Source organism: Bos mutus, chromosome 2 (genome assembly GCF_027580195.1).
Source record: "Bos mutus isolate GX-2022 chromosome 2, NWIPB_WYAK_1.1, whole genome shotgun sequence".
Classification (NCBI taxonomy): Eukaryota; Metazoa; Chordata; class Mammalia; order Artiodactyla; family Bovidae; genus Bos; species Bos mutus.
In genome coordinates this window covers 134,928,129-134,941,019 of record NC_091618.1, presented here as the reverse complement: position 1 = coordinate 134,941,019, position 12,891 = coordinate 134,928,129, and the positions used below count along the sequence as shown (strand labels likewise).

The 12,891-nt window shown below is 40.1% G+C and overlaps 1 protein-coding gene across 4 annotated transcripts in view; it reads right to left on the bottom strand.

Moving 5' to 3' along the window:
* Positions 1-12,891, bottom strand: part of CYFIP1 (cytoplasmic FMR1 interacting protein 1) — a 108,413-nt gene that overhangs the window by 60,989 nt on the left and 34,533 nt on the right. For 3 of the 4 annotated variants that reach the window (XM_014481660.2, XM_070360111.1, XM_070360092.1), the window contains exons 7-10: positions 9,659-9,755; positions 9,445-9,573; positions 2,631-2,735; positions 680-771 (exon numbers count right to left, since the gene is read on the bottom strand). In XM_014481660.2, coding sequence (XP_014337146.1) covers positions 680-771; positions 2,631-2,735; positions 9,445-9,573; positions 9,659-9,755 — 423 coding nt within the window. The remainder of the gene's footprint in view (positions 1-679; positions 772-2,630; positions 2,736-9,444; positions 9,574-9,658; positions 9,756-12,891) is intronic. The other variant, XM_070360103.1, reaches the window with a different exon arrangement.

Below are 12,891 nucleotides of genomic sequence, written 5' to 3'. Positions count from 1 at the left end.
TCCAGTAGCAAATTGGGCACCTTCTGTCCTGGGGAGTTTCTCTTTCAGTATTGTATCATTTTGCCTTTTCATATTGTTAATGGGGTTCTCAAGGCAAGAATATTGAAGTGGTTTGCCATTCTCTTCTCCAGTGGACCACATTCTGTCAGATCTCTCCAACATGACCCACCCATCTTGGGTTGCCCCATGGGCATGGCTTAGTTTCATTGAGTTAGACAAGGCTGTGGTCCTAGTGTGATTAGATTGACTAGTTTTCTGTGAGTATGGTTTCAGTGTGTTTGCCCTCTGATGCCCTCTTGCAACACCTACCGTCTTACTTGGGTTTCTCTTACCTTGGGCGTGCGGTATCTCTTCACGGCTGCTCCAGCAAAGCGCAGCCATTGCTCCTTACCTTGGACGAGGGGTATCTCCTCACCGCCACCTTTCCTGACCTTCAATGTGGGATAGCTCCTCTAGGACCCTATCTATTAGACATCTGAAATGTGGCCATTCTACTAAGAAAATAAATTGCACTTATAAATGAATTTAAATGTAAACATCTACACATGGAATAGACTACCATATCAGGATTTGATTGAAAATGTCAAAGGTGGCGTCTCTGGATAGGTAAGCAGCATGTCAGGAACCACAGTGAGAACACTGAAGAATGCTCTGACCGGGCAACTCACTCTCTGCCTACCGAGATTTATTTTCCTCATAGTGGGCGCTGGTCTTGATGTATCTTGCCAGTTCTATTTGCATGTCTCCAAATAGCGGAACCACCTGGAGCTGCTGTATTCAAAGAATAAAAACAAAAAACCCAGGGTCATTATGTATTGTATTTAGTCACCAAATACAATCTAAGAAGAATGAGGAATGCTAATAATTACTGAAGGCTGAATGCTATTTCTGCAAATTACTTACTGTAAAAAAGTTGTAAACAACTTCTACATTCACTTAAAGAACGAATTCAAACATTAAAATTAACCTACCTTCTTGCTAGAACCATGGTCATTAAAAAAAAAAAAAAACTGCATTTCTATATACAAGAAACAATTAGGATAAATAACTAAAGAGAAAAAAATTGCAATAGCATCAAAAAATAAAAGTATGTAGTATTAAATCTAACAAAATATGTTAAGACTTCAAAACAAAATATTACCAAAAATTCTAGAAAAATTTTTAAAGTTCTAAGTGAATAGAGAATTATGTTAGGTTCATGTATTGGAAAACATGGTATTTTTAAAATATCAATTTTCCCTAAATCGATCTACAGATTCAACAGAATCCCAAACAATATTCCAAGAGGAAAAATGGTTTATGAGTAGTATGTGCACGTGTGTGTATGTCTGTGTGTAAATCAGCAAGTCAATTCTAAAATATATTTCAAAAGATAGAGGGACAATGCTCAAGACAACCATGGAGAACATAACTTGATGACCTGCTGGAGACTTACAGCAACTAAGCCAGCACAGGTGCAGACCAGTGGGGCAGAGCAACTTAAGGCAGAGTCATTCACATAGAGACACCTGCTTTATGACCCAGGTGACTCTTTAGAGCAATGAAGGGAAAAAAGAGTCAACTAGATATCCACAGGGGGAAAAAAAAAATCCAAGACTGTCGACCCTCTCTCTCACAGCATACATTACATCAATTCCAGGGGGATTATAAAGCTAGACAGAAAAGGAAACAATGATGCTACTAGAAGGTAATGCAAAAGAAAATTCTCAAGAGTCTGTTTTATCAAAGAGTTCTTAAAGTGGACATCAAAGATGAATATATCGGACCACATTAAAATTAAGAACCTCAGTTCACCGATGACTCTTCAAGAAAGTGAAAAATAAGAGCTACAGAGGGGAAATGCATGTATTTTAGGACATATGTGTCCGACAAAGGATACATACCCAGAATACGTAAAGAACTACAAACCAACAGGGAAAAAAAAGAATGAGAGACTTGAAAGGACACTTCACAAAGAGAACACACAAAGGACTAATAATACAATCAGGAATCAGGGAAACATCAACTAAACCACAAGGAAACTAGCCAATAAAATCTCAAAGACACACAGGCACACCCCTCAGGATGCCCCCTTGGTGATGATATGAAGCCCCAAGAATGCTCACTGACTGCTGGTGGTGATCCAAGTCAGCACAGCCATGTGGGGGAACTGAGGCTGTATCTACTGCACTGAAAATGTCCATTCTATAGATGAATACGCAATCCACCACTGGGTGCTCATCCAGTAAAAGTGTGCACAATGTGCACACATCAGAGCAGCACTGTTCACACAAGCCAAACGCAGAAACAATCTCATGTTCATCACAGAATGGATACATAAATTGCAGGTTAGTCATAAAATGTAGGGCCACACCACAGTGAAAAAGTAAAAACTATAGTTGCAGGTTCCCATAGGGACGATCTGACAAAGTGGGGGTAGCCAGACACAAAAGAATACATATGGCATGATTCCTTTAGACAAGGTTCAAATTCAGGTAAAACTGCTGTAAGAGCAGGAGACAGTCTACTCACATCCACCCACCTGCCAACACTGCATTTCCTACTTTGGACCAAAGTCACAGAGGTTGACCTCCCAAAGCGCAAACTGCATACACTTCAATAAAAAGGTTTATCTAGAAACTGCAACTCACCTTGAAGTATTTGTCGATTTTGGATAAGTTTATTCTTTTCTTGGCATCTAGTTTATAAATGTTGCTGACACTTCCATCCATCAAATATAGACCAAACCCCATGACCTGAAAAATCACAAAATGGCACATAAAGCTTAGACCTGCAGGTTTAATTATCCATAAACACACTGCTATAGTTCATAACTTTGAAATGACAATTCATTCTTATTTCAAAAAGCACTTTTTAAAAAAACTGTAGCTGACCTACAACCCTATGTTAGTTCCAAGCGCACAACACAGTGAGTTGATATTTCTATACATTCAAAAATGATCACAATAATAAGTCCAGTTACCACTGGTCTGCCACGCAAAGACAGACAATATTGACGACAGTATTTCCAAAGCAGTATATTTCATCCTCTGGCCTCACTTACTTTGTAGCCAGAAGTCTACACTTCTTAATCTGACCTATTTCATTCACTCCTCCATACCACAATTGGGAACCTCCTGTCCTCTGTATCTATGAGTCTGTTTCTGTTTTATGTTTGTTCATTTATTTTTTTAGATTCTACATATAAGTGAAATCATATGGTATTTGTCTTTCTCTGCCTATTTCACATAGCATAATACTAAGTACATTCACAAATGGCAAGATTTCATTTTTTATGCCTGAACAACATTCCATTATATCTAAATATATAGCTATATAGATATCTATAAGGCAATGGCACCCCACTCCAGTACTCTTGCCTGGAAAATCCCATGGATGGAGGAGCCTGGTAGGCTGCAGTCCATGCGGTCACAAAGAGTCAGACACGAATGAGCGACTTCACTTTCACTTTTCCCTTTCATGCATTGGAGAAGGAAATGGCAACCCACTCCAGTGTTCTTGCCTGGAGAATCCCAGAGACGGTGGAGCCTGGTGGGCTGCCGTCTATGGGGTCGCACAGAATCAGACACGACTGAAGTGACTTAGCAGCAGCAGTAGCAACCTTCTTATGCATCTATCAATGTACACTTAGGCTTTCATGTCTTGGCTATTGTTAACAATGCTGCATATATCTTTTTTAATTAGTATTTCTCTTCATATAACTATCCAGAAGTGGAACTGCTGGATCTTACAGTAATTTTTTTCATTCTTTGAAGAACCACCATATTGTTTTCAGTCATGGCTGCGGCAATTTACATTCCCACCAGATTTCAAACTGTACCAGCAATTCCCTTTTCTCCACTTGCTTGCTAGCAATTGTCATCTCTAGTCTTCTTGACAACATCCATTCTGACAAGTGTGAGATGATACTTCACTGTGGTTTTGATTTGCATCTCCCTGATGATGAGTAATATTGAGCATCTTTTCATGTAGCTCTTGGTCATCTCTATGTCTTTGTAATTAATGCCTATTCATATCCTCTGTCCATTTTTAAATTTTTTTTCACATTGAGTTGTTCAAGTTCTTTCTACATCTCAGATATTAACCCTTCGTTGAAAATACCGTCTTCATTCAGTACACGGTCTTTTCATTTTGCTGATAGTTTCCTTCAAAGTTTTTGAATTTGATGTGGTCCCATTTGTTTATTTTTTCCTTTGCTTCCCTTTTCTGAGGTGACAGATCAAAAAATATACATATGTTGCTAAAATTAATAATGTCAGAGAGTTTTCTTCCAGGAATTTTATGGTTTCAGGTCTTAACAATTAAATCTTTAATCCATTTTGAGCTTGTTTTTGTATATGGTGTGAGAGAGTAGTCCAGTTTTCCCAGCACCACTTATTAAGAGGCTGTCTTTTCCGTCACATATTCTTGTATCTTTTGTCATAGATTAATTGCCCATTAAGTGTGAGTTTATTTCTGAGCTCTCTGTTTCACTGATTTATGTGTCTGTTTTTGTGCCCTACCATCCTGTTCTGAGGACTTCCCTGGTGGCTCAGATGGTAAAGCATCTGCCTACAATGTGGGAGACTCGGGTTCAATCCCTGGGTTGGGAAGATCTCCTGGAGAAGGAAATGGCAACCCACTCCAGTATTCTTGCCTGGAAAATCCCATGGACGGAGGAGCCTGGTAGGTTACAGTCTATGAGATCGCAAAGAGTCGGACACGACTGAGCGACTTATGATGACTATGATCCTGTTCTGAATTTGTGGTATAGTTTGAAATCAATTACATCAAACTGGAGTGTGATACCTCCAGTTTTGTTCTTAAAGCTTTCTCTCATAAGATTGTTTTAATTGGGGTCTTTTATGTTTCCTTACAAATGTTATAATGATTTGTTCTAGTTCTGTGAAAAATGCCAGTAGTACTTTGATAGGGGTTGCACCAAAACTGTAGATTGCCTTGGGTAGTATGGGAATTTTAATGACGTTAATTTTTCCAATCCCCGAAACAAAACAGATCTTTCCATTTGTTCATGTTGTCTTCAATTTCTTTCAACAATGTCTTATAATTTTTCAGAGGCCAGGTCTTTTACCTCCTTGGTTAGATTCATTCCAAGGTATTTTATTCTTTTTGATACAAATGGGATTTAAAAAAAAAATTATCTTTCGGATAGTTTGTTGTTGGTATATAGAACCACAATGGATTCCTATATATTATTTTACATCCAGCAACTTTACTGAATTCATGTATTAGTTCCAAAAGCTTTTTGTGGGTATCTTTGGGGTTGTCCACGTATAGTATCATGGCGTCTGCCAACAGTAACAATTTTACTTCTTCCTTTCCAATTTGGATTCCTGTCATTTCTTTTCTCTCTCTGACTGATGTGGCCAGGACCGCCAATATTATGCTGAATAAAGGTGGTGAGAGTGACCAGGCATTCTTGTTCTGTGCCTAATCTTAGAGAGAATACACTTTCACTGCTGAATATGATGCTAGCTGTGGGCTTGTCATACGCAGCCTTTATCATGCTGAGGTATGTTCCCTCTATATCCACTTTGTTAAGATTCTTTATCATAAATGGATCCTGAATTTTGTCAAGTTTTCCCCACATCTATTGAGGTAGTCATATGATTTTTATTTTTCAATTGCTAATGTGTTATCACATTAATTGATTTACAATTATTGAATTATTCTTGCATCCCTGGAATAAATCCCAGTTGATCATGGTGTATGATCTCTTTAATGTACTGAATTTGGCTTGCAAACATTTTGTTGAGGATTTTTGCATCTACGTTCATCCATGATATTGGACTGTAATTTTTGTGTGTGTGATATCTTTGTCTGGTTTGATATCAGAGTGATGACGCCTCACAGAATGAGGTCAGAGCTTTCCTTCTTCTTCATTTTTTGTGGTGGGTGGGGATATTTTGAAGATAGTTGTTAACTCTTCCTTAAATGTCTGGTAGAATTCACCAGTAAAGCCATCTGGTTCTAGGCTTTCATTTGTTGGAAGTTTTTTGATTACTGATTCAATTTCATTAGTGGTAATCAGTCTGTTCATATTTATTTTCTGTTTCTTCCTGATACATCTTGGTAGATGTACGTTTCCAGCACTTTATCCATTTCTAGGCTGTCCATTTTATTGGCATATAATTGTTCACAGTAATCTCTTATAACCTTTTGTATTTCTGTGGTGTTGGCTGTAACTTCTTTTTCATTTCTGATTTTATTGATTTGGGCCCTCTTGCTACTTTTCTTGAGGAGTCTAACTAAAGGTTTATTGATGTGTCTACTTTTTGAAAAGCGAGCTCTTAGTTTTACTCTTTTCTATTATTTTTAGTCACTATTTCATCTATTTTTCACTCCAATCTTTTATTATTTCCTTCTACTAACTTTGGGTTCTGCTTATTCTTTTGCTAGTTCCTCTAGGGGTAAGTTTAGATTGGTTATATGAAATTTTTCTTGTTTCCTGAACTGCTTTTGCTATGTCCCACAGATTATGGAACACTGTGTTTCCATTTTCATTTGTCTCCAGGTATTATTAAATTTCTTCTTTGATTTCATTAGGGACTCCTTAGTTCTTTAGTAGCATATTGCTTAGCCTCCACGTGGTTGTGTTTTTTTGCATTTTTTTTTTCTTATAGTTGATTCCTAGTCTCATAGAAGATGAAGCTCCAACACTTTCGCCACCTGACGTGAAGAACTGACTCATTGGAAGACACCCAAGCAGGAAGAGAAGGGGACGACAGGGGATGAGATGGTTCAATGGCATCACTGACTCAATGGACACGAGTTTGAGCAAGCTCCAGGAGCCGGTGATGAACAGGGAAGCCTGGCGTCCTGCAATCCATGGTGTCGCAGAGTTGAATACAACTGAGCGGCTGAACTGAACTTGCTTCTTTATAGCCTGGCATCAACTTTTCCTCCTTACTGATGTAACTTTGGTCTGGCATCCACTTCCAGTACAGTCCTGTCTCATATACATTACAAACCTGCTCTGGTAAATATAAGCCTTCATCAGTAATTTCTCAAAGCATTTCAGGAAATTCCCAGGCAGCTACCCTATCTGCACTAGCTATCTTGCCATTTGCTTTTATGTTGTAAAGGCTGACTAGCCTTGAACTGATGAAACTAGCCACGGCTGGCATTAAAAGATGCACCCTCTGATTCTTTACTGTGGTTCTTTCTCCAGTCTTCACAAAGGCTTTTAGCTTTCTTTTGAATCAGCATTGAGTGGTTGACCCTGCATCTACACACTGAGAAGTTCCTCAATCTCCTCTATCATTTTTCTATACTTCTTCAACATTATTGCTGACATCACAGGCACAGCAAACTTCCACGTTTCATGATTTTGTCCTTGTTCTTTAGAATTGTGCTGTTAAGTCTTGTAGTCTATTTTGTCTGATATAAGTATTGCCACCTTAGCTTTCTTTCCACTTCCATGAAATATCATTTTCCATCCCCTCACTTTCAGTCTATGTGTCTTTAGATCTAAAATGAGTCTCCTGAAGGCAGCATACATATGGGTCTTATTTTTTAACCCATTCAGCTACTGTGTGTTTTCTATTGGAGCATTTAATCCACTCACATTTAAATTAATTATTGATAGGTACTTCCCTAGTGGCTCAGCAGTAAAGAATCTGCCTGCCAATACAGAAGACATGGGTTCAATTTCTGTGTCAGAAAGATCCCCTGGTGAAGGAAATGGCAACCCACTCCAGTATTTTTGTCTGGGAATTCCCATAAGCCCACAGTCCATGGAGTCACAATGAATCAGAGACAATTAGCAACTAAACAACAACGTGCTTATTGCCATTTTATTCATTGTTAAGTTCTTCAGTTTTTCATAGTTCCTTTTCATTCCTTTCTCCTCCTTTTGCTCTCTTCCCTTGTGATTTGATGACTATCTTTAGTGTTAGGTTTAGATTTGTCTTTTTTGTGAATCTATTATAAATTTTTGGTTGTGGTTATCATGAGGTTGATATATAACAACCCATATATATGTATATGTATGATTAAGTTATAGTCTCTTAAGTTTGGATTCATTCTACTAACTCTGCATTTTTACTCCCCTACCAACGCTTAATGTTTTTTTACATCATGTTTTATATCTTTTTTGTATCCCTTAATTATTTGTTATGAATATAGGTGATTTTACTACTTCTGTCTTTTAACCTTGCTATAAGTGGATCTACTACTTTTACTATTTATCTTTTCCAATGAGATTTTTCTTTTTGTAATTTTAATATTTCTAGGCTTGGTAAAAAGTATTTTTAAAAGCCCCTCAGAAATTAATAGCTAGCCCTTCACGTGAAGCCATTTTATGTGACTTCTTGTTTCCTCTTACATGTATACACATCAGCTCCACCTCTTCTGAAGCACAATGCAATAATAAATGTGAATTTCCAAAAGCACCTATTGCCAGGGGGTTCTTGTACCAACAGGTGCAAACAGAATGTTTCTAATATCATAAAGCACTCCACTGGACAGTGCCCATTTTCTCTGATCCCTCCATGCAGTTCTCCTACATGGAAGAAATCTTGGAGCTGGGCCCACTTGCTTTGGGCCAGCAGGACATCCAGCACAGGGTCCCACAGAGCTGCCCTCTATGAAGGTAGAGAGCAGAGTGAAGAGAATAGCAGAACCATCTCCTCAGAGCTACTCAGTTTTCCTGGGTTCTCTCCAATGTATATATTATTAAACTTTCATTTGATTAAAAAAAAAAAAACTTCTCATTTTCCCAATGAGAAACATCACTGAAAACCTCCCCAATTTGAAACAGAGTAATAATGAGGAATATGTTAAATGGCATGATTCTTGAACAACGAAAGTCTACTATAATCATGGTGACGTGCATGTGTGCTAAGTCATTTCAGTCATGTCCAACTCTTTGCAATGCTATGGATTATTGTAGCATGCCAGGTTCCTCTATTCATGAGATTCTCCAGACAAGAATACTGGAGTGGGTTGCCATGCCTTCCTCCAGGGGCTCTTTCCAACCCAGAGATCAAACCCACGTCTCTTATGTCTCCTGCACTGGCAGGCAGGTTCTTTACCACTAGAATAACCTGGGAAGCCCAATCGTGGTGACACAGTATACTAAATCTCTAGGAACTACATCCCTGCCAAGTAAAATCTGGCATAATCTCTGCTACAAGGAGCTTTATGCTGAGAAAAGTCCTTGACCAAAACCTCCTTATCTACAAGCACCTTCTCCAGGGATGGGCATGAGATCTATCTGACACTGGGCTCAAGCTTGGGACACACTCATGGGAATATGTCAAGGATTTGTAGTGCAATCTGCATGTAAGGTGGAAGATGCTGTATGTACACACACACACACACACACACACACAAGCATGAGAGAAAAGGTTGGCAAAACAATCATCAAGTTCAGCCTATTCATGAAAAGAAGGCTGCCCCTTTCTCATGGTGCTGTTGGCAGTCTTCCCTCAACACACGTACTTTGAGAAGCATGTGTTTCTCACTGGGCGTCAGGTACATTCTATTCTCATAGTAATCCACACAGAGATTCACGATGTCTGCTAAGAGCTCTTCATAACCAGAAATCACTTCAAGCTGCTGCTGCAGAGACTGAAACACAAAGATCTATGTCACTGACCAATCTCTGCCCCTCAGCCCCCTGGCAATGTGCCCCATCAGCCAGAGTGTGAGTTACTTGTGTGATCTTGTTGTGGTTGGCCAGGAACATGGACAGATTCTGTGATTCCTGGATGGACTGTGGATCTGCCATTTTACGTAAAAACTGAGCAGCCCTATAAAACAGGGGGAAAAAAGGGTTAATCAACCAACATGCTTAATGACATTAAACAAAAAAAACAGCCTGGCAAAATCAAAATTACTTTACTACTGCCACAGTTATCTGTACAAATGTGCATCATAGACGCTGGTTTCAATTTCAGCCTCCTCCAGCTTCTCCCCTGAACTCCAGTTAAGTCTCTCTGCAACGTGGACAGCTCATGACCCCACTGTCCATAGCTGATGGACTTCCTCAGAGAAGTGGCACCACCACTCACAGGTTTTCCTGAAGGGCACTAACACAATGGCCTCTCACATTGGCTCCCCATCCCCAAGTCTGAAAAAGGCTGACACTCCCTCCGTGAGTCCAGTGCTGAGTGACATGGATGGCCAGCACCATTTAGGTTCTCTGTTGGGAAACTTTTGGGCAGCCAAACCTCCCATCAGTCAGGGACTACACCACACACAGTTCTGTGCCAAAGGTATGAGACAAAATCCTGCTTCCACCACCAATGTGCAGCTCCATCTTGGACAAACCTAAAGATCTGGTACCAAGTCTAATATGAGGAGTGGGTTTTCCCACACCATCAAGCAATATTCTAACACCAGCTGGGTGGCCTGCAATGAACTAAATTCTGACACTGCTGGAAGACAGCATCAGATCCCATGAGTAGGGCAATGTATGGGAAAAGAATGGGGCTTCCACGGCCTCTCCAATCACCACTCCACCAAACTTCCACATATTCACCAACCTGGAAGCTCTCCGAACCCTGTCCTTTGGGGTTTTTAATGGAAGATTCCTCATAGAAAAGTGTTTGATTAGATTACTAATGCTGGCAATGGGTTCAACCTCTAACCCCTCTCTCCCCACTGAGGTCAGAAGGGTAGGACTAAAAGTTCCAACCCTCCAGTCCCGGGGCTGATTCCTCTGGTGACCAGCACCATCCTGAGGGTACCTAGGGGCTTTCCAAAATCACACTAACATAACAAAAGAAATTTTATTGCTTTCATCACAGGAAATTCCAAGGGTTTTAGGAGTTGTGCCAGAAATGAGGATGAATATACACTTCTTGTTATATATCAATACATACCCCCTGAACTCTCCTGACTCTCACCATATCTGAAAAACAAGACCTATATGACCTACTCATGGGCTGACAAGGGAACAGTGGACACAGAAGGACCTGAATGCTGAGGTCCAACAATCCTACACAACACGGGCTGAGTCTCTAGTTTTTAAAAAGCAGTATGAAAGCACATAAGAGGACTCTGCACTTCTAGGGCTTCCCCAAAAAAGTTTAGGACCTGTCTGTACAACCTAGAACCTTGAGGGTCGTACTAAAGAAAAGCTTTCATGGCAAAGACTGGTAACCTATCCCAACTGTCATTTCCTTTCCTTCCTGCTTCAAAATAAGCCCTGAATTCCTGTAGTGCAGCAACGAACCTCATCTCCACATTGGGATCAACTGCTCAGCCATGAAAAATAAGGCAAAACTTTGTAAGGCACTTGAAAGTTTACTTATAAGAGATATTGTAGGGCCTTCAACTCTCCTTCCTTTCTGCTGACCTGAATGCAGAGATGACACCTGGAGCTCAACTAGCCATTCTGGGCTACAAGGCAACACATAAAGACAGCAGGAGCCCTGGTTCCTGAATGGTCGGGAACCCACTTAGCTGCAGGCCACCTAAATCAGGACATTCCAGGTGAGAAATAAACTGTAATCTTGCTTATTTCTGTAAGTTTTTTTTTTTTTTAATATATGCAGTAAAATAATATTAACTGGCACATTTACATTCTTTTTTAAAGAATGTATAGTGTCCACTTTATTGACTTGAGTGATTGTTGAAGCTGCAAGAATGGAAATTAAGAAAAGGACCAAAAATACCTATTTTTATTTTCCTTAAGCCTCACCATGACAATATGGGTTATCGGGAACTTACACTTAGAAGAAGTTGTAACTACCAGCTACATTCAAATAAAGTGTTTTTTGGTTATTTTTTTTTTAATAAAAAGTGTTTTGAATGTTGACTGTGGGTGTAAGGGCTGGGGATGAGTAAGGGTTATTGTCTGGGAAAGTGAACCAACAGATTGTCCACAACAGAGATCACAGCAAGAGGATGCTGGAAGGATGAAGATTGCCTCAGCCATCTTCTGTGCTCAGGGGAGCCTGGAGGGCGGCAAAGATGGTGGGCAACTTCTGAAGGGGGTGCCCAGGGGCCCTCCAATGGCCTTCCACAGAGCAGTCCCATCTTTAAACTGTTTTCCAGACTGGGCTTTGAAATAAAGGTGCTACTGCTAAGAGAGAGAGAAAAGAAACCTTTTTAAAATGAAAAACCACTGGTGCTGTCTACCTCCCCATTCCTCTGATAGAGTCAGAAAGGCTGACAAAGCTGATCAAAAATCATGCAACAAGTGATTTGTGCCATCAGGAGCAGAAGCTATTCTCCTGGACTGGGAAGCTCAGAAGCCCCATGCTCCACCAAGAGTCTCACACACTTGAAATCCCCGAACACTGGCATCAAATGGAGACAACTCCAGACTCTCCTACTGGAGAGGAGTTAACGGGACCATTCAAAAGATGTTGTCATTCTGAAGATCTACGCTTGCATGCAGAGCCGACTCTTGGTGATGAATGGAACACCTGAACTTATTTCACATGAACAATAAGTTCATGTGAGATCTAGCTGGGAGATCTAGCTCCACCCCCACTGCTGACCCAAGCTCAGATCTGTTTCGTGCTGCATCTCAAGTTGACTTCATTTTAAAGACACAGCAATGGTTGCATGATTTTAGATGTGTATTAGGGTTCAGGGTAGGCTGCTCCCAAATATGCCACTGTGGCATACTGATTTATTCTGAATTAGTTACTTAAACAGCTACAGCAAGTACATTCTGACCTCCTCTGTGCCCCTGAAAGCAGGAAAGAAACCTCCCACATTTGAAAGGTAACCTCCCTGTACCAGGAGGTCAGGAGGCGTCCTCATCACCAGAGGCTGTGTGAACAACCTTCCTACCTCCTCACTCACTGACCATGCCAACGCAAACTTCTCTGTCTTATCAATTCTTCACAGGCTACTTTTTCTTTGTTTAAAAGGTTACTTCTTTGGGTGTCATATCTTGGGACCCCCCGCCATATTTATTAAATTAAATTT